General features: G+C 45.0%; 1 protein-coding gene across 1 annotated transcript; it reads right to left on the reverse strand.

Moving 5' to 3' along the window:
- Window positions 1-9,132: 9,132 nt before the first annotated feature.
- On the reverse strand, window positions 9,133-20,810 carry HYPK (huntingtin interacting protein K). Its single transcript, XM_040342490.1, has 4 exons — window positions 20,614-20,810; window positions 18,281-18,336; window positions 12,633-12,684; window positions 9,133-9,583 (listed from the first exon to the last, which is right to left on the reverse strand). Exons 1-4 carry the CDS (start codon window positions 20,770-20,772, stop codon window positions 9,488-9,490), a joined length of 363 nt encoding a protein of 120 aa, XP_040198424.1. The 5' UTR covers window positions 20,773-20,810; the 3' UTR covers window positions 9,133-9,487.
- Between the last annotated feature and the right edge of the window lie 2,301 nt (window positions 20,811-23,111).

Here is a 23,111-nt window from a genome sequence, read left to right on the forward strand (position 1 = left end):
CCAGGAAGTCCAGGAAATGGCGAATTTGAATAAAGCGGTATTTCTCTCGGTCGGGGGCCTCATAAGTCTCCTGAAGTTGCTGAAAGGTGTACACCCCTCTAGATGTGAGGAAAGAGTGGACCATTGTCAGGCCTTTGGAGCGAAACCACTGAAAGCTATGTAGGGCATGCAGCCCTGGGGGAAACCATGGGCAGTGGAATATGTCCAGGAGGGGTAAGTGGGGTTACAATAGCTCTGCAGAATATTTGACCGGGTCCCATATTGTGAGGGAATGAGTCAAAATAGGGTTTAGAGGCTTTGGACGACATTGAGCTGGTAGCCACAAAAGTGACGATAAAGGGACATGGTCTACCTCCGCCATGTCACCAGGTCAATATATGTCCAAAGTGGAGCTGACCCTCCAGCATATAATTGTATTAAGGGTGTAATCTGCGCAGCTTTATAATAGTGAATTAAATTTGGAACTCCCAAACCACCAGTAAGCTTCTGTTTGTACAATACTGCCTGTTTTAATCTTGGCCTTGTAGATTCCCAGACAAATTTAAGAATGCAGAGAACTTAGGACATGTGAGGGGATTAGAACCAGTAGGACTTGGAGGGTGTACAAAAGTTTTGGGAAATGGGGAATCTAGGGGTTTCATAATCCATGTATTTGACCGAGGTCGTCGGTTGGGAGTACAACGTATTAACCCAGCGTAGGAAGGAATCACCCAGGCCTCTATGGCGGAGGACTTCTTTTAGATATAATGCCTTCCGAATATCCAAGGACAATAACTTGAGTGGTATAGCGTGGCTGTGAGCTAAATGGGTTAGAAGGAGCATATGGCATATGTTTTCAGTGGCCTGGCACAGAGGGACAAAATCTGTTGATGCAAAATCTTGTTCAAGCAACTAGCAAGCACTTTGGTTAGGAGTTTCACGTCAATGTTGATAAGAGAAATTGGGCGAAAATTAACCCATGACTGCGTGTCTGTCCTAGGTTTTGGAAGCATCACTATTGAGGCCCGTAACATATCCGCAGAGAAATATTCATCTTTCTTTAGACTATTGAACATGGTTGTTAGATGAGAGACTACTATATCCGGTAGTTTTTTTTTTTTTAGAATAAGGCTGTAAAACCATCCGGCCCAGGACGCTTATGCAATTTAAGTGCTTTAATTGCCAGACGCACTTCGTCCTCTGTCACATCGGCCCCCAGCTCAGTGCTGTGGGACTGTTGTAGAGAAGGTAGAGCCGAACTCTGTAGGAAGGCTTGAATCTCGACGTTGGAGGCAGTAGCCCCTGATGAATAAAGCTTTGCTTAATGGAAACTAAATTCACCCAGGATCTTAACTGGGTTAGATGTACGGACCTGAAACCTCGTTCTGAGTGACAAAGCTAGTTTCCGAGAGTCAAAGGACTTAAGTTTATTAGCCAATAACAATCCCATTCTTTTGGCATTGGCATAACATTTTTGCTTGGTCCAGAGCAAATGTCGATCTGCCTGGTCCGTCAGACAGAGGTCAAGGTCACAGTGCAAATTGTCAACTAGACCCCTATTAAGAGTCGATAAATGATGTTTTAATTCAGTTTTGGTTGTGGTCGAAGCCAATTCAGGCTCCAGGCGACAGATTTCAGCCTGTTGAATGAGATGGCCACGGATTACTGCTTTATACGCCTCCCAAAAGGGCCAATTCAGGCTCCAGGCGACAGATTTTAGCCTGTTGAATGAGATGGCCACGGATTACTGCTTTATACGGCTCCCAAAGGGTATGCGGTGAGGAGACCAAAGAGGCATTGATTTGAAAGTATTCCGCCGAGTGGGAACGCATGTCGTTGACAAGCGTGTCATGGGATAGGAGGGAATCATTCAAACACCAGCTCGATAACGGGTGTTTAAGTGAAAGTGAATTACAAACCACCAAAATCCGGTCATGGTCTGACAAGGGCACCATTAAGATAGAAGCAGAACAGACTCTAGGAATAAGGTTTCGAGAAACATACGCATGATCAATAGGAGAGTAACGTGCATAAGGGTGGGAATAGTAAGTATAATCTTTTGTCAGGGAATGCAATTCTCTCCAAATGTCCACTAATCCCATATTATTCAAGAAGTTCCTGTAGGACCTGGAGGAGGAGTCCACCCCATCTGGAACTGGAACTGATCGATCCAGTGTGGGGTTGAGCACCATGTTAGAATCTCCACAGAACAACAAAGTACCTTTGGAGTGAGTGCGTATCAGATTAAATAGATGAGATAAAAAGGGAAGCTGACGTTCATTGGGAGCATAATAGGAACAGACTGTCACCTCCAAATCCAACAGGGTACCCCAAAGTAATAGGTAACGACCCTGTGGGTCCGCAATAGTTTTTTCGCACGTAAAAGGGACTTGATCATGAAACGCGATAAGGATTCCGCATGTTTGAAGTAGCACAGTACACTTGACACTAATCTTCCCTTAAAATGTTGGTGGATTTTTTTAGAATTCATGTGAATTTATATCAGCATTTTATGTTTTGACCACTCAAGGTTCCTACAGTATTTTTTAGTATGATCAATTGTAACGGTATTAAAGGTTTTTTAACATAATTCTATCTATACTTTACATTTCGTGTTGATGTCTACTAGTACAATCCCGCTATTCGTGATTGGGCATAAAATTGGACTTTAACACTGCCATCTCCAATTACAATGTAGTTGTATATGTTATGCATGGGAAGGAAACTTCTATCTGTCATGGCCACTGTGTGAAAATGAGGCCTGGTTACTCTATTTAACGCGATGGATCAGTGCATCGTCCGTGCCCCAGGAAGACTTCACGTTTGACGAAACATGTCGGGCAGAGCTATGCACTGATGCCTTTGCGGCCCATGTGACCCGGAAGTGTGTGTGTTCGTATCTGAAAGTTTACCAGCAAATTTGCTTTTTACACGTGAGATTGACGTTTTTAACCTTTTAAATAGCCCTTTGGCAAATTGTTCAAAAAATTGTCCGAATGATAGCACAGTATTGGAGTTCCTTTCTTTCCTTATGATCATTATTTGGCTGCATTATTCCTGCTGTGGTCTGTATGAGTGTGCTTACGGAGAGGGTCTGGTTCCATACTGGACTTTGGAGGCGTAGTATAGTTAAAATTATGGATATTTAATATAGAAAAGTAATTTAATAAAATACAAAACATACATAAGAAAATGCCAGAAATACGGCCTATAATTGCAAACACAAGGGCATGACAAGCCACCTACTAACTAAAATTACAGTTATAAAGGTAAAAAAAAATGGAAGACTTGCAACCACTTAATCGTAGAGTTTGAAGACCGGTTGAATTCTCAGAAGGTGGGATGTCACGCAGTGTTCAAGTGGTTGCAAGTCTTCCATTGTGTTTGCAATTATAGGCCGTATTTCTGGCGTTTTCTTATGTATATTTTGTATTTTATTAAATTACTTTTCTATATTAAATATCCATAATTTTAACTATACTACGCCTCCAAAGTCCATTATCTTCCCTTTGCACGTGTGTATCTTTCTTTATACATACAATGAAATGGAAGGGCTCTCGCGCTATCGATGCTCTAAACCTAGGGGGCACTGCTGTAGTTACCTGAAATCGGTCCCGGCCACAAAAGGTGAATGAAATGAGTGATAGTGACTGCGCTGTGTAGATGGTGAGGGGTAGAACTAAAAGAGAGTCCCACCAGTTGGGCGGGGTGGTCACTAAAACAATATCCAATCTAAACAGTGAGGGTAAGTGGCCTAAGAAATCTTAACAGTGTACAAACAATATATACATATATCAAAAATAGAAACACAAATAGAATGGCACAATGCTATAAATATATAATAAGTGTGTATATTAGTCCAAGATTGGTACCGCAAGACCAAATTAATTGTGGTACCGTAAAATTAAGAGGTGCAAAATCCAATGAAGTAAAATACAAGTGAAAGTCTCACATCCAGAAAAAAGGTTTAAAAAGTGCAATCCTTGGTAGGTTGTGAACGGTAATATAGTGAAGAACCAAAACTCCAGTGTTTAGAAAAAGGCAAGCTTCGGTGCACACACCTCTAGTGGTATAGAATGCTCACCTCAAGGCCACAGCACGGACCGTCTAGATACCACTTTAAATGTGTTCGAAGGCCCAGCAGGGTATGTGGCTAGGTGTAGCCTCCACGTTAGATGGTCATATTGAAAGATAAAGATATATATAATTTCTTTGCAACATTGGATTAATGTACTTCTTTTTCAAAATAAAACAGCTTTCCATTATATCTACACCGGATTACCTCATTCTCTTCATAGATATTTAAACACACTGCTCGATTACTTCTGCCTGGACAGATCATGACACAGGAAGGAGTTGACCAGCTGATCTTATTAGCACGCACCCTGCATCATCTACCCTCAGCGGGTCAACTCCTTCCTATATAATGACCTAAAGTTTGTCCAGGAAGTAAGGCAGAACCGTACAAAATGACCTTCAGCAGGCCACTGGTGTGAATGTCTCTGACCAAACAATCAGAAACTGACTTCATGAGGGTGGCCTGACATCCTCTAGTGGGTCCTGTGATCACTGCCCAGCACCGTGGAGCTCAATTGGCATTTGCCATTGAACACCAGAATTGGCAGGTGCCCCATGCTTTTCACAGATGAGAGCAGGTTCACCCTGAGATGTGAAAGGGTCTGGAGAAGCCATGGAGAATGCTATGCTGAATGTAACATTGTTCAGCGGGACTGGTTTTGGTGGTGGGTCAGTGATGGTCTGGGAGGCACATCCATGGAGAGACGCACAGACCTCTACAGACTAGACCAGGGGTTGCCAAACCTTATAAACAAAGTGCCAGTTTACTATCCTTCAGACGTTAGGGGGGCCGGACTGTAGCCACTGGGAGTAGAAAAATACCCGATGTCAGTATGAAACAATAATTCCCCATTGTTTCAGTGGGAGTAATTGTGCCCCATTGTTGGTGTCCCTGTGAGGAATAGTGCCCCATCATTGGTGTAATTTGGGGAGCTGTGTCCCTTCATTAGTGTCAGTGGGGGGAATTATGTCCCATTGTTGGGATCAGTAGACGAAACAGTGCCCCAAGGGCCAGATGCAAACAAAGGGCCACAGTTTGGAGACCTCTGGGCTAGACAATGACCCCCTGCCATTAGGTATCGGGATGAAATCCTTGGACCCATTGTCAAACCCTACATTGGTGCAGTAGGTTCTGGGTTCCTCCTGGTGCATGACAGTGGTCAGCTTCATGTGGCAAGAGTATGCAGCTAGTTCCTGGAGGATGATGGAATTTATACCATTGAATGGCCCCCCCACATTCACCTGAACTAAGACAAATAGAACACCTCTGGAACATTATGTTACAATCCATTCAAAGCCACCAGGTTGCACCTCAGTCTGTTCAGGAGCTCAGTGATGCTCCGGTCCACATCTGGGAGGAAATACCCCAGGACAGCATCCGTCACCTTATTAAGAGCATGTCCTGACATCAGGCATACATACAAGCACGTGGGGGCCATATAATCTACTTAGTACCATTTTGAATTGGTGCAATGAAATTATAGCAAAATGCACTAGCCTGCTGCATCATATATTCACTTTGTTTTTTTGGGGGTGGCTTTGAATTCAGCCCTTTGTAGGTTGATAATTTTTCATTTCCATCAAACAATGTGGTATTCTTTTGTTCCTAACATATTAACCTAGTCCACGTCAGTATACAGTGCATCCAGAAAGTATTCACAGTGCTTCACTTTTTCCACATTTTGTTATGTTACAGCCTTATTGAAAAATGGGTTAAATTCATTATTTTCCTGTTTTCACTGATTATCCTTGAGATGTTTCTACAACTTATCGTATTTTTCGCTCTATAAGACACACTAAGGTTTTGGAGGAGGAAAACAAGAAAAAAAAAAAAAAGTATTCTGAACCAAATGGTGTACAAGAATATTTACCAGTGACCATGAAATGCAGCCTGACCTGTGCCATTAATGAATAAAATTAAATTAAAAACACAGTCCACTTTGCTGCAAAGATAGTCACTGGCTGCTTGCAGGAAGAAAAATGATATACCGTATTTTCCGGCGTATAAGACGACTTTTTGCATCTAAAATCATGCCCCAAAAGTCGGGGTCGACTTATACGCCGGGTACCTGTCTGTCAGACGGCGGCTATCCATTATTCAAAAGTCGCGCCTCCTCCTCAGACTGTTCCGTGATAGGCGGAACACTAATTTTCCCAGCAGAGCCTCTGTTCAGTGTTCCGCCTATCAAGGATGCCTTCTCATCCTCGGCCTCGGACGAGAGGACATCCGTGACAGGCGGAACACTGAACAGAGGCTCTGCTGGGAAAATTAGTGTTCCGCCTATCACGGAACAGCCTGAGGAGGAGGCGCGGCATTTGAATAATGGACGCCCACAGCCTGAGAAACTCTGCAAACAGGAGAAGGTAGGAAGATCTTCGAGGCAGGCATACTGGCACAGTGAGGCATGTATAATGGCACAGTGAGGGGTCGTCTTATACAGTGAGTATATCCCAAAACCAGCATTTTAGCTGGAAAATTAGGGGGTCGTCTTATACGCTGGGAAATACGGTATCTTTGATCAGTGTACTCTGTACAGCTCTGCACAGCACAGGGAAATTCATTGTTTCAAATGATTTCAAGGTAAAACTGTGCTACTCCTCCTCAGTGATGAAGAATGGAGAGTGGAGAAAAAGGTTGGAAACATGCAAAAATAACAAAGGAGAGATTGTATATGTGCTCCTGGAAATTAGAGCCAACTTCGTTATCCCTGCAAAAGGAAATTTTCTAAAAGATGTTCTTTATGCTGAGCTGGGGTTAGGAAGAGAGAGAGAGGTCAGAGGGGGTCAGTGAGAAGTGTGCACACTCACTTGGAATACTCCTGGGGGCTCTCTGGATCATTCAGTAGTATATCAGTGTTTGTTGGCTGCTTCTTTTTAATCTTCCTGCCCACCTCTCCTTTACAGACAGAACACACAAGCAAGGAGGGAGGGGCGATAGAAGGGATGTGTGAAGCTGCTCAGTCGGGACAGGCTGCAGGCATGCTGTAGGTGGAGTTGGATGGAGCAGCGTGAGGCTTGGATCCCCTCCACGTAGGACAGTTACACTTCCCGAGCCGTCAGCTGCATTGTCCGCACACAGTGACAGAGGACAGAGCGGCCATCGGAGGAGAGGAGCAGGGGGATGGGTTTTCCGCAGGCAGGAATACATTTCTGCACCCCTCACTTGGTTCTCATGGCGGCGGGGCCTAATGTATTTTCGTTCCATAAGACGCAGACACATTTTCCCCCATATTTTTGGGGGGAAAAGTGCGCCTTATGGTCCGAAAAATACGGCAATTGGAGTCCACTTGTGGTACATTCAGTTGATTGTCCACAATTTGGAAAGACACACCTATCTATATAAAAGGTCCCACAGGAAACAGTGCCTGTCAGAGCACAAACCAAGCCATGACATCCAAAGGAACTGTCTGTAGACCTCCGAGACAGGATTGTATTGAACGATCAGGGGAGCAGAGCCTTATTTATTATCACACACAGTACGATTGTTAGAAGGGGATTGTTTGTTGACAGACTGTTGTCCTAAATTCTTACCGTTACTAAGCTCCTTTTGACAACTTGTCTAATTTTCGGCCAACAATGTTAGTACATTTTTGGCGGACAACGGTTTGTCGTCAGATTTTCTGATGGTCAGTACTCAAATCCATCACACAAAAGTCAAAAGTACAAACAGGCATACTCTGAATCAATGCTCACCCAACACTAAAATAAGCAGAAGGGGCCCAAAGCATGGCACTCAAGAGCTGAAAATTCCTTGTAGAACGTCACTACATTCGTGTTTGTGGCATGACAATTGTGCAACGTTAGTATGCAAGACAAGTTCCTGACACGCACCCTTTTGACAAAAACCAGATGCTCAGTTAGCCTCGTACACGGTACGATTGGCTTTCATCAGGGATAAGACCAAGAACCCAATGGCCACTCTGACAGAGCTCCAGCAATTCTCTGTTGAGAAAGGAGAACATCTATCTCTGTAGCACTACACCAATCAGACCTGTATGGTAAAGTGGCCAGATGGAAGCCACTCCTCAGTAAAAGCCACATGACAGCCCACCTGGGGCTTGCTAAAAGGCACCTGAAGGACTTTCAAACCATGAGAATGGATAACAATTCTCTGGTCTGATGAAACAAAGATTGAACTCTTTGGCCTGAATGGCAAGAGTCATGTCTGGGGGAAACAAGGCACCGATCATCATCTGGCCAATACCATCCCTACAGTGAAGCATGGTGGTGGCAACATGATGTGGGGATGTTTTTTCAGTGGCAGGGACTTTAGTTAGGATCAAGAGAAATATGAATGCAGCAATATACAGACATCCTTGATGAAAACTTTCTCCTGTGCACTCTGGACCACAGACTAGGGCGAAGGTTTCTCTTCCAATAGGACAACAACCCTAAACACACAGCTAAGATAACAAAGGAGTGGCTAAGGGATAACTCTGAATTTCCTTGAGTGGCCCAGCCAGAGCCCAGACTTGAACCCAATTGAACATCTCTAGAGAGATCTAAAAATGGCTGTGCACCGACGCTCCCCATCCAACCTGATGGCACTGGAGAGGTCCTGCAAAGAAGAATGGGAGAAACTGCCCAAAAATAGGTGTGCCAAGCTTGTAGCATCATACTCAAAAAGACTTGAGGCTGTAATTGATGCCAAAAGGGGCTTCAAGAAAGTATTGTGCAAAGGCTGTTAATCCTCACGTACATGTGTATCTCGTTTATTTTTTATAAATTTGCAAAGATTTCAAATAAACTTCTTTCACGTTGTCATTATGGTGTATGTTTGTAGAATTTTGAGGAAAATAACGACTTTAATTTTGGAAAAAGGCAACATAGAAAAATGTGGAAAAAGTGAAGGGCTGCGAATACTTTCCGGATGCACTGTAGATATCCAGCGTGATTTTTTTCCCTCCATGGAGATCTGATGTGTTTTCAAAGTGTTCTTTAATAAAAATGTGAGCAGTACATTAAGATAAAAAACAATGCCTTTACAACTTCACTAAGGTTATTCCATAAAAGACGTACATGATAAAAAATATATTGTTGTAAAAAAATTAAAAAAAAAAACACACAAGGCTCATACAGCAAACATAATAAAGTTGTCCTTTATTCAAAATAACTTATTACACATTGCCATTTGGGCTCTCAAATTGATAATAAACACTTGAATAGGACCCGATGTATCCATTAGTTGGTCCATTTGTTAAACATGTTCTTAACCAACATGGCATAATCTAAAGAAAACCTGTCAGCTGTGGAATTAGAAGTCCCAACACACCTATGTCGGAGCTTGCTGGGACTTGTAGTTTCACAATTATCTCGGAGATCCAGGTTGTTCCTCTCTGGTATAATGAATAGTCCACCATCCAGGCTTGCTCCCACTTTTAATGGAAGGTTTCCATAAGGAGAGATGAAGCTTTAGTAAATGTGATTGAGTTCAGTTGGTTAGAGTGATGAGAGCTTCTACCACATTTCCCATGTGTTCCCTCAGACTTCGTTCAGCTGCTGATCGAGGAATTTCCATTTCATTCATCTGAAAGAAGAAGGTAAAGCTTAAATCATCACTGCAACATAATGCAAGTCGTAGCTAAACACAGTATGGCCTTATTTACAGTAGCGTTCCCCTCTAAAGAACGATCTGCACTGAAACGCTCTTCAGAGCGCATTTCACAGGCGGAGAGGTGTTATATCGCCTCCTCACCACCCATTTATACACAGAGGTTGGTGGGTGCTCCCATTCAGTTGAGTGGATTATATATACGATGAGTAACACTGCCCACCAAATGTGGCAGCAGAGATATTTTTTATTTTGCTTTGCATCGCAGCATATGTACACCCCCCTTCCAATGCCTTTGCAGCTTATGCGAGAGTGGCTGGAGGAACAGTATACAAACGGATGGTTTTACCACCCCAACTACCCCCGTGAACTCTCAATTAAAGTGTAGGTTCAACCGGAAATGTACATTTTTAACATTAGATTGATGCTCATTTTGTCAAGGGGAATCGGGTGTTTTTTTTTTTTTAAAACGAAGCAGTACTTACCGTTTTAGAGAGCAATCTTCTCCGCCGCTTCCGGGTATGGGCTGCGGGACTGGGCGTTCCTATTTGATTGACAGTCTTCCGACAGGCTTCCGACCGTCACATACATCGCGTCACGAATTTTCCGAAAGTAGCCGAACGTCGGTGCGCAGGCGCCGTATAGAGCCGCACCGACGCTCGGCTTCTTTCGGCTACTCGTGACGCGATAGATGCGACCGCCGGAAGCCTGTCAATCAAATAGGAACGCCCAGTCCCGAAGACCATACCCGGAAGCGGCGAAGAAGATCGCTCTCTAAAACGGGAAGTACTGCTTTGTTTTTAAAAAAACTGCCTGATTCCCCTTGACAAAATAAGCATGAATCTAATGTTAAAAACATTTTTCCGGGTGAACTCCCGCTTTAAACAGCATATTGCATTTGGCAGGCATTACCACTGTCGACCATGACCAACACAAGTCTATGGGGCCACACTGCAATCTGCCTACAACCACGTGGAATGCACATGACTGCTGCGCAGTAGTTTGGCATTTACAGGGTTAAAACAGGAGGTCAACGCATATCACTCTTCAGAGCATACTGCACGTGTGACCAAGCCCTTAAACCATTCACCTGTAAGTCACACAAATGCCGTTTGTTCTGCACTCCTGTGACCTACAGTGGGCTAAAAAGTCTGCTGTCAGCTGAACTCTGGACGGATCCCAACTTTAATGTCGGAATCCACCGAGATGCCCGACTGGCAGCTGGCTTAGCCTCTCAGCACACCACTGAGAACCTGAGCCAGTCGCTCAAGCCCTCTCCACAGCCTGGCGCTCCAGTAAACGCTGGGGGGGCAGAGGAAAGAACTGGAGACTGTCAGTCACTGTTCTCTGTAGACCGAGAACTGAGTGATAAGCGGTCTTTGGTTACTCAATTGTAGTGGTGGCGAGGGATAGATGCAGCATCAGATCCATGCTACATCCACCTAGATGGAGCATAAATTTTTCTTCAAAACCTACACTTCTCTAATATAGAAGATTTTGCCTTTTAAAACCAAAAACGTTGAGCCAAGTGATCACCAGCAGGACTATTCTTTTCCCCATTTCAAGAGTAATTTCAGGTGACTGGGTGCAAATCTGCTTCATAAAACACCCCCCACCCCTCCCCCCCCCCCATTGTCTCCAGGGTTTTCTTGAGAGCGAACATTAGAATTACAAGTTTCACTTTCAGAATTGTTAAATCTGGTTTTATGGTGTCAACTCCACAGAAACCATTGATTGTTCTCCCGTCAGCCAAGTAATGTAATCAGCAGTGTGACTGAAGGTCAAGTTCTTTATGTTGCTAAACACTCCAATAGGGGAAAATACTGTTAAAGTAGAACTAAAGTCAAATATTTTTTTTACTTTGGATAGAGTAAGGGAGGGTTAGAAATCCTGTAATTTTTTTTTTGCCATTGGTGTCCCGTTGGGGGGTATTACCCTTCATTTCCTGTCCCATAGTGACAACAGGAAGTGAAAATACTCTCAGCAAGTGTAATCCCTGGTCCTTAGCATGGTCACCAGAACTAGGGTCCTGGTGAGAAAGATTATTCCTTTTCTGGTGACAACTCAAACGTTGTGATTTTTCAATCAGTGATAAATGTAGACATGACCAAGAGAGGGTGAATCTCCCCAACGGGGACACACCTACAGCGATAAAAACATGACAAATGTTCTAATTATTTCTTAATGGCAGCCCCAAAAGCAGTGTGGGTTTTCAGCGATTGTCGTGTGACAAAACACGAAAAACAAGCATCGCCAAATGCAAAAAATTTGGTATGAATATTTTTGCTGTGTTTGTGAAGCGAAGGGAGGACCATTCAAAATGAATGATTTTGCTTCAAACACACCACAAAAATCGTGCAAAAAAAAAAAAATGAATGCAAGTGCCACACAGATATGTTCAGTCCTGGGATTTATCATTTTATCCTAATGCAAGGATTTAAAAAAAAGTTTTGCGAGTTCACAAATCCTCCATCAGGGCTGTGAAACGTAAAGCACAGGAGTACATGTCGGTATAAAACTATACATGACAATCATTTGAAGCTAGAGTTCAGCCATAATTGTCATTGTGAGTAAATCGATTACCTGGATTTAATCCTTATTGGACACATTCAAAATGGACTAGTCAGTACCAAAACTTTCAGGAAAGAATGTGCCGGCAATTCCCTTTTGTTTGCTTCAAGCTGTCATCCGGCACATACAATAAAGCCCTCCCTAATGGGGAATTTGTGAGAGCGAGGAGAAATTTCTCCTCACAGCCTTTGATCATGAATGTGACCGGCGGTCCGTTTGCCCCACAGAGGAGGGCAGGACTGTGTCCCTCTCCACAGTGAGCGGTGACGGACCTGTCACCCGCCTGCTCAGCGGGGATTAGTGGCGATCCCCCTCTGAGCAAACAGGTTCTGCAAAACAGAGGCGCCCGTGTGAAAGGGGCCTTAGAAGAATTTCCCTTTTGAGATTTGTCAAGCCCCGATTTTATGCAAGGTCAGTTAAATGATGTTTTACAGATGAAAATTAATTCACTCACAATAAGCTCCACGTCTTCCCTCTTGATTGTGACCTTGGCAAGTTCCTTTTCTCTAAAAAAAAAAATAGAAAAACATTTTATAAATACATTTTCACCTCCTAATAGTTTAGAAATCTATAAAGATGAGGGTAGGTTACGTCAGTTTGTACCTATCTAAACGTTATAGCTGTAGCATGCTAATTAGGGTTGTCCCGATACCACTTTTTTAGGACTAAGTACAAGTACCGATACATTTTTTCAAGTACTCGCCGATACCGAATACCGATACTTTTTTTTAAATGTGCCCCTAAATGCAGCCATGTCCCCCCCCCCCCCCCCATATCCAGCCATGTCCCCCCCCTCCCCCTATATCCAGCCATGTTGTCCCCCCCCCCCCGTACATGCTGCCGCGCTGCCGCTTGGTAGCTGTAGTCTTTCGCGCCGCGCTGCGTATGGACACTCACCCTTGCTCGGGATTGGACAGTTCACCCGAACAAGGGGGGGTGTCTATACGCGGCGGGAAACACTACAGCTATTCAAATGAAAGCTGTAATGTTCCCCGCCCGTATTAACCAAGCGGCAGCGGGGATGCGGCGTAGTGGCGGCGTAGTGGCGGCGGGGGGGTTCAAGTATTCTATTTCGATATCAGGGGTATTTGCGGGAGTACAAGTACTCCCGCAAATACTCGGAATCGGTCCCGATACCGATACTAGTATCGGTATCGGGACAACCCTAATGCTAATAATTCTAATACTTCAGTATTATGTAAATCATTCCGTTCACAAAACATCTCAGAATCGTCAATGTTCAGCATTTAGAAAGTGTGAAGCAAAGTGGCAACACAGGACGGGGAATAGTATAAACAGACTTCCCATTTACCAGATTATTAAATGAAAAATAAATAGATTCAAGAGGGTCTTCCATCATTCCGCCCATACTAGGTCTGCTCTTCATTAAATAAGCCATGAATCTTTTGCCGACCACATAGAGCACATGTGCAGCAGCAAGGAGGGTGCATCTTGACAGACACACACATATACATCCATGGTGATTGGGGGTTCCGTGCTGAATGAAAGCTCACTGCACACTCCCAGCACAGTGATAGAGGGGGTCACCAACAGCTCCCAATCTCTAGTTATAATCAGGAGCTGATGGTATGTGCGCTCCCAATAATGTGACCACTGCGACACCCAATTACAATGGTCATGTACTTGAGACATCAGATCACCCAACCCTTAAGAGCCAGTTAAGTTGTGTGAGAAGGGGTGAAGGGCCGATGTATGCAAGCAGATAATTTCCCTATTCACACTCTAAACCAGGGATCTTCACACTACGGCCCTCCAGTTGTTCAGAAACTACAATTCCCATCATGCCTAGTCATGTCTGTGAAAGTCATTGTGTTACAATGCCTCATGGGAAGTGTAGTTCTACAACAGCTGGAGGGTCGTAATTTGAGGGTCCCTGCTCTAAACTACTGGAAAGGCTGAGAAATGAATGCAGAGTTAGGAAGCCATTAGGGTCCATTTATAAATAAGATATTGCCTGTAATGTGTCGAATATGTGTATTTCCTATGATCATCAGCTCCATCTAGTGCAGGTAATGCAGTATAGCCACTAGAAGGAACTGATAACAGGAAATACACATATTAGATACATTACAGAGAATGTTTATGATGGATGTGTGAATGCTGAGAAAAGGTGACTGCTTTATAAAAAAAAAAAACACATTAAAGTGATTGTAAAGTCTCTTTTTTTTTTTATTTAAAGTGGTAGTAAAGTTTTTACTAGCACCTTTACCTACAGGTAAGCCTATAATAAGGCTTACCTGTAGGTATAAAGAATATCTCCTAAACCTGTACGGTTTAGGAGACATTCCCCTCGCAATGCGCCGCCAACTGCAGCGGCGCAGCGGGGATCCTCGGCTAGAGGCCCGGCAGCCACCGGACCTTGCCGGAATGAAGTCTCATTATGCCTTTTGCCTTTCAGGTGTGTAAAAATATATATATAATAATAATAATAATAATAATAATAATAATAATAATAGTTGCGGGTATACAACCGCTTTAAAAATAAACATGTTATACTTACCTGCTCTGTGTAGTGGATTTGCACAGAGCAGTCTGGATCCTCCTTTTCTCGGGTCCCTCTTCGCTGCTCCTGGCCCCTCCCTCCTGTTGAGTGCCCCCACAGCAAGCAGCTTGCTATGGGGGGCACCCGAGCTGAGCCACAGCTCTGCGTTTCCATTCAGACACAGAGTCACAGTTGGGTCCTGCCCCCTCTCTCCCCTCATTGGCTAACTGGCTTTGATCAACAGCAGTTGAACTGCTCAGTCTCTCCTGCAATATTACTAGATAGAGTTGGGGCTCAGGCAAGTATTAGGGGGGGCTGCTGCACACAGAATTTTTCTATCTCAATGCATAGAATGCAATGAAATTTTAAAAAAAACTTCAGACTTTACAATCACTTTAAAGTGAATGTATAGCCAAAACCTTTTTTTTTTTTTTTTTGCTGTGTAGCAATGGGAAACATTTCTCTTCACATCCCAGAGAAGCAACAGAAAATATGTAAAAGTGTGGGGAATTGCCATTCGGTGTCCCTGGAACAGGGATCCCTATTGGAAGATTTACCTTCATCTCTTGTTCTAGAAACAACTCTAAAATGTAGTATTTCCTTCCTTGAGGACAATGGTCACCAATACAGATGAGTCAATCACCCAATCACCCCAACTTCTAACACCACGCCACTCTAACCACTTCCTGCCGGCCGTACGACCGCAGTGTGGATGCCAATCGCAGGGAGCCTGCCGCATCACTGAGTTTCCAATGCGCGTGCCTGGCGGCCGCTGGGATCCCGCAATCGCTCCCCAGAGCTGAAGAACGGGGAGAGCCGTATGTAAACACGGCTTCCCCGTGCTTCACTGTGGCGGCTGCATCGATCGTGTCATCCCTTTTATAGGGGGACACCATCGATGACGTCACTCCTACAGCCACACCCCCCTACAGTTGTAAACACACACTAGGTGAAACATAACCCCTTCAGCGCCCCCTGTGGTTAACTCCCAAACTGCAACTGTCATTTCCACAGTAAACAATGCATTTTAAATGCAATGGTCCCAAACATGTGTCAAAATTGTCCGAAGTGTCCGCCATAATGTCGCAGTCATGGAACAAAAAAATAAATAAATAAATAAATAAATAAATAGCTGATCGCTGCCATTAGTAGTAAAAAAAAAAAAAAAAAAAAAAATTAATAAAAATGCAATAAAACTATCCCCTATTTTGTAAACGCTATAAATTTTGCGCAAACCAACCGATAAACGCTTATTGCGATTTATATATTTTTGGGGGATATTATAGCAAAAATTTATTTTTTTTTCAAAATTGTCGCTCTATTTTTGTTTATAGCACAAAAAATAAAAAACGCAGAGGTGATCAAATACCACCAAAAGAAAGCTCAAGTTGTGGGAAAAAAAGGACGCCAATTTTGTTTGGAAGCCACATCGCACGACCACGCAATTGTCAGTTAAAGCAACGCAGTGCCGAATCGCAAAAAGAGGCAAGGTCCTTTAGCTGCATTTTGGTCCAGGTCTTAAGTGGTTAAGGCGTCAGCATACAAGACATTTTGGACAGTTTCATGCTCCCAACTTTGTGCAAACACTTTGGAGATGGCCCCTTCCTGTTCCAACATGACTGCACACCGGTGCACAAAGCAAGGTCCATAAAGACATGGATGAGCGAGTTTGGGGTGAAGGAACTTGACTGGCCTGCACAGTAGGGGTGCTGAACTTAATCGCTGCATCACGATTCTGGTGACCCTGATGCGTCATCGTTGCATGCGACCGGAGAAATCGATTTCCGGGTGATGTCATCCTGACTTGCCCCGCCCCTCCCCAAAGAGCGCTCTGAGCGTATAGCAGCCTCGGCTTTAGGGGGTTATACCGTGATGATGCCTGCAGCTGCAGGCATCATCCCGATACCGTTTTTTTAGAGCGGGCGGACCTGATCTGACACTTCCCGGGGCTGGAGACAGACAGGAAGCCGGAAAAGGCTTTGTTCCAGTCTCCTGTATGTAAACACAGAAGTGGCGCTGGTGTAAAAAAATAAATAAAAAAAAGACAGTATTCAGAATCGCTGTTTTTGGCGATCTGAATACTTTAAAGTGCAAAGGAGGGATTGGGGGTCTTTTAGACCTCCGATCCCTCCATAAAGAGTACCAGTCACCACCTATTACTGTCACAAGGGATGTTTACATTGTGTTTAAAAAAAAAAAAAAGTTGATCAATGTATTTTTTTTTTTTTAATAAAAAAAGTGTGTGCAACTCATTTTTTTAAAGCTTCCCTGTCCCCGCAGCAAAGAAAACGCATATGCAAGTCGCGCCCACATATGTAGACGATGTTCAAATCACACATGTGATATATCGCCGCGATCATCACAGTGAGAGAAATAATTCTAGCACTAGACTTCCTCTGTAACTCTAACCTGGTAAGCGATATACATATTTTTTTAAAGTGTCGCCTATGGAGATTTTAGGTACCGTAGTTTGTCGCCATTCCACGAGTTTGCGCAAAAAGACACCCACCTATCCCACAATCCAGCGACGTGGCCACCCGAACCCTCCGTTCTCTCCCCCCGCCTGTCCACGACACTGGCAATACTACTGTGGGCATCTGGCTGTGACAGCTTGCAGCTTTACAGTAGAGTGCGCATGTCTCACTGCGCTGTCCTGCATAGCCTGGCAATCTTCTGGGACCTGTGATGTGTCCCAGAAGACTGTAGGGAGGAAGGGCTGCCTAGGCAGCCCAGGCGGAAGTGGGAGCTCAATTGGTAATTGTGATGCATGGCGGAATCAAATCGTTGACCAGATACCGTATTTATCGGCGTATACCGCGCACTTTTTTGCCCATAAAATCGTGGGTGCGCGGTATACACCGATACTCGCGCCGAGTTTGAATACTGCGCCTGCATATACCGAGCACAGTACACTTGTGTATCGTCGGCCAGTCTCGGCTCCTCTCGCACTGACGTCCTGGACGTACAGGACGTCAGCGCGAGAGTTGCCGAGCCTGCCCGACGATACACGAGTGTACTGCGCTCTGTATATGTCGGCGCAGTATTAAAACTCGGCGCGGGAAACGAGCGGGGAGGATGCGAGGACGCCGCAGAAGGATGCTGGACACGACAAAGAGGACACCCGAAGCCACAGACGGACGCCGGACCCGACGATGGACGATGCAAGACACCAAAACTAAGTACAAAAAATCTTTTTTCCACAGGAATTGGGGCAACTTTAGGGGTGCGTGCTATACCCCGATAAATACTGTAATCATAATCCAATTGTGAGACCAGTGAAGATGTGCACCTCTACTGCAGAGTTCCGACCTCAACCCTATAGATCACCTTCGGGATGAATTAGAAGGCCTGGTTCCCAGTCTCCACTCTCATCCAACATCAGTGCCTGACCTCACAAATGCACTTCTGGAAGAATAGTCAAACATTCCCATAGACACACTCCTAAACCTTGTGGACGGCCTTCCCAGAGGAGTTGAAGCTGTTATAGCTGCAAAAGGCGGACCAACTCAATATTGAACCCTACGGCCAAGAATGTAACCATCAACATCAGGCTACTAGATACTATGGGGGAAAAAAGAGATGAAGTCGCACAAACTGACCTTTCTTGCTTGGCTTTCTGTTCTCTTGATCGTCGGTCTCCAATTACTGACATGGCCTGAAAAAGGGGAAAAAAATAAATAGATAAATATGCTTTGAATTCATGTGCAGTCGAAAGTTTTTACGAAGAAGGTGAATCATATTTAACCGGTTCCCGACCGGCCGCCCCGCAGTTATACTGCAGCAGAATGGCTCCCCTGGGCGTAGCTGTACGTCGGCCCTTTAAAAACGCTTGTAGGCGGCACACGCAATGACCACCGGGCATCTGAGATTGCTTGTGACAGAGCGAGAACCGGAATGTGTGTGTAAAAACACATCCCGGTTCTCTCAGGGGAGAGGAGACAGATTGTGTGTTCATACAAAAGTATGAGTACCACTCTCTCTCCTCCTAGACCAGGGATCTTCAATCTATGGTCCTCCAGCTGTTGCGGAACTACAAGTCCCATGAGGCATTGTAACACTCTGACATTCACAGATATGACTAGGCATGATGGGAAATGTAGTTCCTGAACAACTGGAGGGCCGTAGTTTGAGGACACCTGTCCTAGACAGTCCCATCCCCCTACAGTGAGAACAGTTAACCCATTGATCAGCCCCTAGTGTTAACCCCTTCCCTGCCAGTGACATTTTCACAGTAATCAATGCATTTTTACAGCATAATTGTTGCTGGTCCCAAAAAAAAAGTGTCCAATTTGTCCGCTGCAAAATCGCAGTTCCAGGAAAAAAATAAAAAACGCAGATCGCCGCCATTACTAATAAAAATGCCATAAATCTTTGCCCTATTTTGTAGACGCTATAACTTTTGCGCAAACCAATCAATATACGCTTTTTGTGATTTTTTTTACCAAAAATTTGTAGAAGAATACGTATCGGCCTAAACTGAGAAAAAAAAAATAGTTTTTGGTTTTTAACCACTTCCATACCGGGCACTTATACACCTTCCTGCCCAGACCAATTTTTAGCTTTCAGCGCTGTTGCACTTTGAATGACAATTGCGCGGTCATGCTACACTGTGCCCAAACTAAATTTTTATCATTTTGTTCCCACAAATAGAGCTTTCTTTTGGTGGTATTTGATCACCTCTGGGATATTTATTTTTTGCAAAAAAAAAAAATGACCGAAATTTAAAAAAAAAAAACGTTTTTTTTTGTTTCTGTTATAAAACATTGTAAATAAGTACGTTTTCTCCTTCACTGATGGTACTGCACTGACAGGCACTGATAAGGCGGCACTGATGGGCACCAATGAGGTGGCACAGATAGGCACGGATAGGCGGCACGGATGGGCACGGATAGGCGGCACGGACGGGCACGGATAGGCGGCACGGACGGGCACGGATAGGCGGCACGGACGGGCACTATTGTATGTGTTGTACTAATGGATGCCCATCAGTGCCAAACAATGCCTGCCAATCAGTGATGCCCATTGTGGGCACTGATTGGCATTCATTGCGGCACTGATTGACATCCATTTTCTGTGTCCTCCTCATCCCTGGTGGTCTAGGGTGGCATCCTTTATTTTTGTTTTATTTCTGGTGGTCTATATGGCCATCCCTGGTGGTCCAGTGGGCATCCTCGGGGGGGGGGGGGGGGGGTGCTGTGCTGATGATCGATCAGCACAAACCCCCCCCCCCGTCACAGGAGCAGCCGATAGGCTCTCCTCTACTCGCGTCTGACAGACGCGAGTGAGGAAAAGCCGATTACCGGCTTTTCCTATTTACATCGTGATCAGCCGTGATTGGTCACGGCTGATCACGTGGTAAAGAGTCTCCGCGGGAGACTCTTTACCAAGATCGGTGTTGCGGGGTGTCAGACTGACAACCCGCAACAACGATCTCCGCGATGCGCGCCCCTGGGGGCGCGCAGCGGCTCAGAATCCTGAGGACATCATATGACGTCCAGTCAGGATTCTACAACCACTTTGCCGCCGTCAATATGTCATTGGCGGGCGGCAAGTGGTTAAATTGGGATATTTATTATAGAAAAAAGTACAAAATATTGCTTTTTTTTTTCTTTCAAAATTTCCTTTTTTTTTTTTTTGTTTACAGCGCAAAAAAAAAAATGAGGGGGTGCGTCAATTTTGTTTGGGTTGCGCGACTGCGCAATTGTCAGTTAAAGCGACGCAGTGCCTACTCACAAAAAGTGGCCTGGTCATTTGGCAGACAATTCCTTCGGGGCTGAAGTGGTTAAAAAAAAAAAAAAATCATTAAAATCCTGTAGAAGTGATGACAGGAATCATATGGCCCGGGAACCCGATCTCCAGTCATCACAGGGAGGACCCCTCAGTACACCGAGCCATGTGTGCCCGATCCCCACCCCCCCGGCCGTCCTCTCACCGTCTCCAGGTTGGAGCTCTGGATCTCCTTCTCCTCCGCATAGTCGGTCACTCTCTCCAGGTCGGCCGCCCCGCTGTCATGTTTCCTAGGCTTGTCAGCCGGCCGCTCGCAGTTCTCCTCATTTTCCAGCTCCAGCTCCACATCCCCCTCTGCCGCCATGTTTTCCTCTCACAAACCGGAAGAAAGGTGACAGACCCGAGCGTGGACCTCTACTTCCGGTGCAGCCAGTGACATCACATCCTGCGATAGGCCTCGGCGGCCATTTTGGAGTGGGGCAGGAAGATGCGGACGTGCTATTCAGTCGGCTTATTAAACGCTTTTGACAAAGTATAAGTCATACTAGTGCATAAAATATATTTCATACTTATAAAGTATAAGTCATACCAGTGAATAAAATGTAAAAAAATTAAAGCTCTGAAGTCCCTTCATTTGGAAGCAATTCCCTCAGGTTCCCCCTTTCTCCCTCGCTCTTATATGTATAATAGTAGGGTTGTCACCTTTTATTCAAGTCAAACCTAAACACTTTGGCCCAGATTCTCGTCCAGCGGCGTAATTTTGTGCGGGCGTAACGTATCCGCTTTACATTACGCCTCCGCAACTTAGACAGGCAAGTGCTGTATTCTCAAAGCACTTGCTCCGTAAGTTGCAGCGGCGTAGCGTAAATCGGCTGGCGTAAGCCTGCCTAATTCAAATTTGGATCAGGGGGGCGTGTTTTATGTAAAACTACTGTGACCCGACGTTTTTGTGGAACGGCGCATGCGCCGTCTGTGGAATTTTCCAGTGTGCATTGCTCCAAAGTACGCCACAAGGACGTCATTGGTTTCGACGTGAACGTAAATGACGTCCAGCCCCATTCACGGACGACTTACACAAACGACGTAACTTTTTAAAATTTTGACGCGGGAACGACGGCCATACTTAACATTGGTACGCCGCACTTATGCCTCATATAGCAGGGGCAACTATACGCCGGGAAAAGCCTAACGTAAACATCGTAACTTTACTGCGTCGGCCGCGCGTACGTTCGGGAATTCGCGTATCTAGCTAATTTGCATACTCAATGCGGAATTCGACGGAAGCGCCACCTTCCGGTCAAAAAAAAATTGCAGTTAGGATCCGACGGTGTAAGAGACTTACGCCTGTCGGATCTAATGGATATCTATGCGTAACTGATTCTAAGAATCAGGCGCATAGATACGACGGGTCGGATTAGGACTTACGACGGCGTACATGGCGCTGCGCCGTCGTAAGTCCTTTCAGAATCTGGCCCTTTAATGGCACACAGCAATATATTTGTATAGTATAAACATATAAACTATACATATATTTTGCAATTAAATAAAATTTCTAATCATATGAAAATGGAACTTCCGCTTTTCGGAACCCTCCTCCCCTCCGGTGACACCTTTGCCACCTTTCAGGAGGGAGGGGGTGCAGATACCTAAGACAGATCTGTGCACCCACTTTCAGGCATAGACTCCTGGAGTCTACGCTACTTTCCGTCCCCCCTCCGCTGTCTCCTGGGAAACACACTTCCCAGGAGAGCGGGGACCAGTGACGGCGCACCGCGCTACTCGCACATGCTTATACTCGAGTCAGTGTACCTAAAGTTATTGAGAGGCTGCAGGCATCCATCGTTTAAAACTTGCGGTCTCCTCCTGGACTGGTCCCTTCCGTGATAGGCGGAACTGTGTCTGCTGAAAAACGCCTATCACAAACGTTCGCTCATCCTTGGGTTTCCCAGCAGACACTGTGTTCAGTGTTCTGCCATTCACGGATGCCTTTTCATCCTCAGACAAGAGGACGTCAGTGATTGGCGGAACACTGAACACAGTGTCGGTTAGGAAACTGAGTCAGAGAATGAGAGAATGTCCATGATAGGCAGAACTGTGTCTGCTGAGAAACGCCTATCACGGAAGGGACCAGAAGGAGACATGAGTTTTAAACAATGAATGGACGCCCGCAGCATGTCAATTTAAGGTACACTGACAATGGGCACAGTAAGGATGGGCACAGTGAGGATGGGCACAGTGAGGTTGCAATGGGCACAGTGAGGTTGGCACAGTGAGGTTGCAATGGGCAGAGTGAGGTTGCAATGGACACTTTGAAGTTGGGCACAGTGAGGTTGCAATGGGCACAGTGAGGCGTGCAAATGGGCATTGTTGACCCTCTTTTCCGCTTACAGTGGCTGCTGCATTCTCACCCTAGGCTTATACTCAAGTCAATATGTTTTCCCATTTTTATGGGGTAAAATTAGGTACCTCGGCTTATTCTCGGGTTGGCTTATACTCGAGTATATATGGTACTTAAAGCCAGCCACATATACATGAATACTCAGCAAAGAGCCCAGACTGCAATCAGCAAAGCTGAAGTCAAATAAGGTCAGGTTTATTAGTCCCTCAGAGCCATCATAACTAGAAGTCTGTCCAGCATACCCCACAGAGAGCTGCACGTTTACTGTATATATGTATACCCTTATGGCTGCTGGCTCTCATTGT

The sequence above is a fragment of the Rana temporaria genome, chromosome 3 (assembly GCF_905171775.1).
Source record: "Rana temporaria chromosome 3, aRanTem1.1, whole genome shotgun sequence".
NCBI classification, from domain to species: domain Eukaryota; kingdom Metazoa; phylum Chordata; class Amphibia; order Anura; family Ranidae; genus Rana; species Rana temporaria.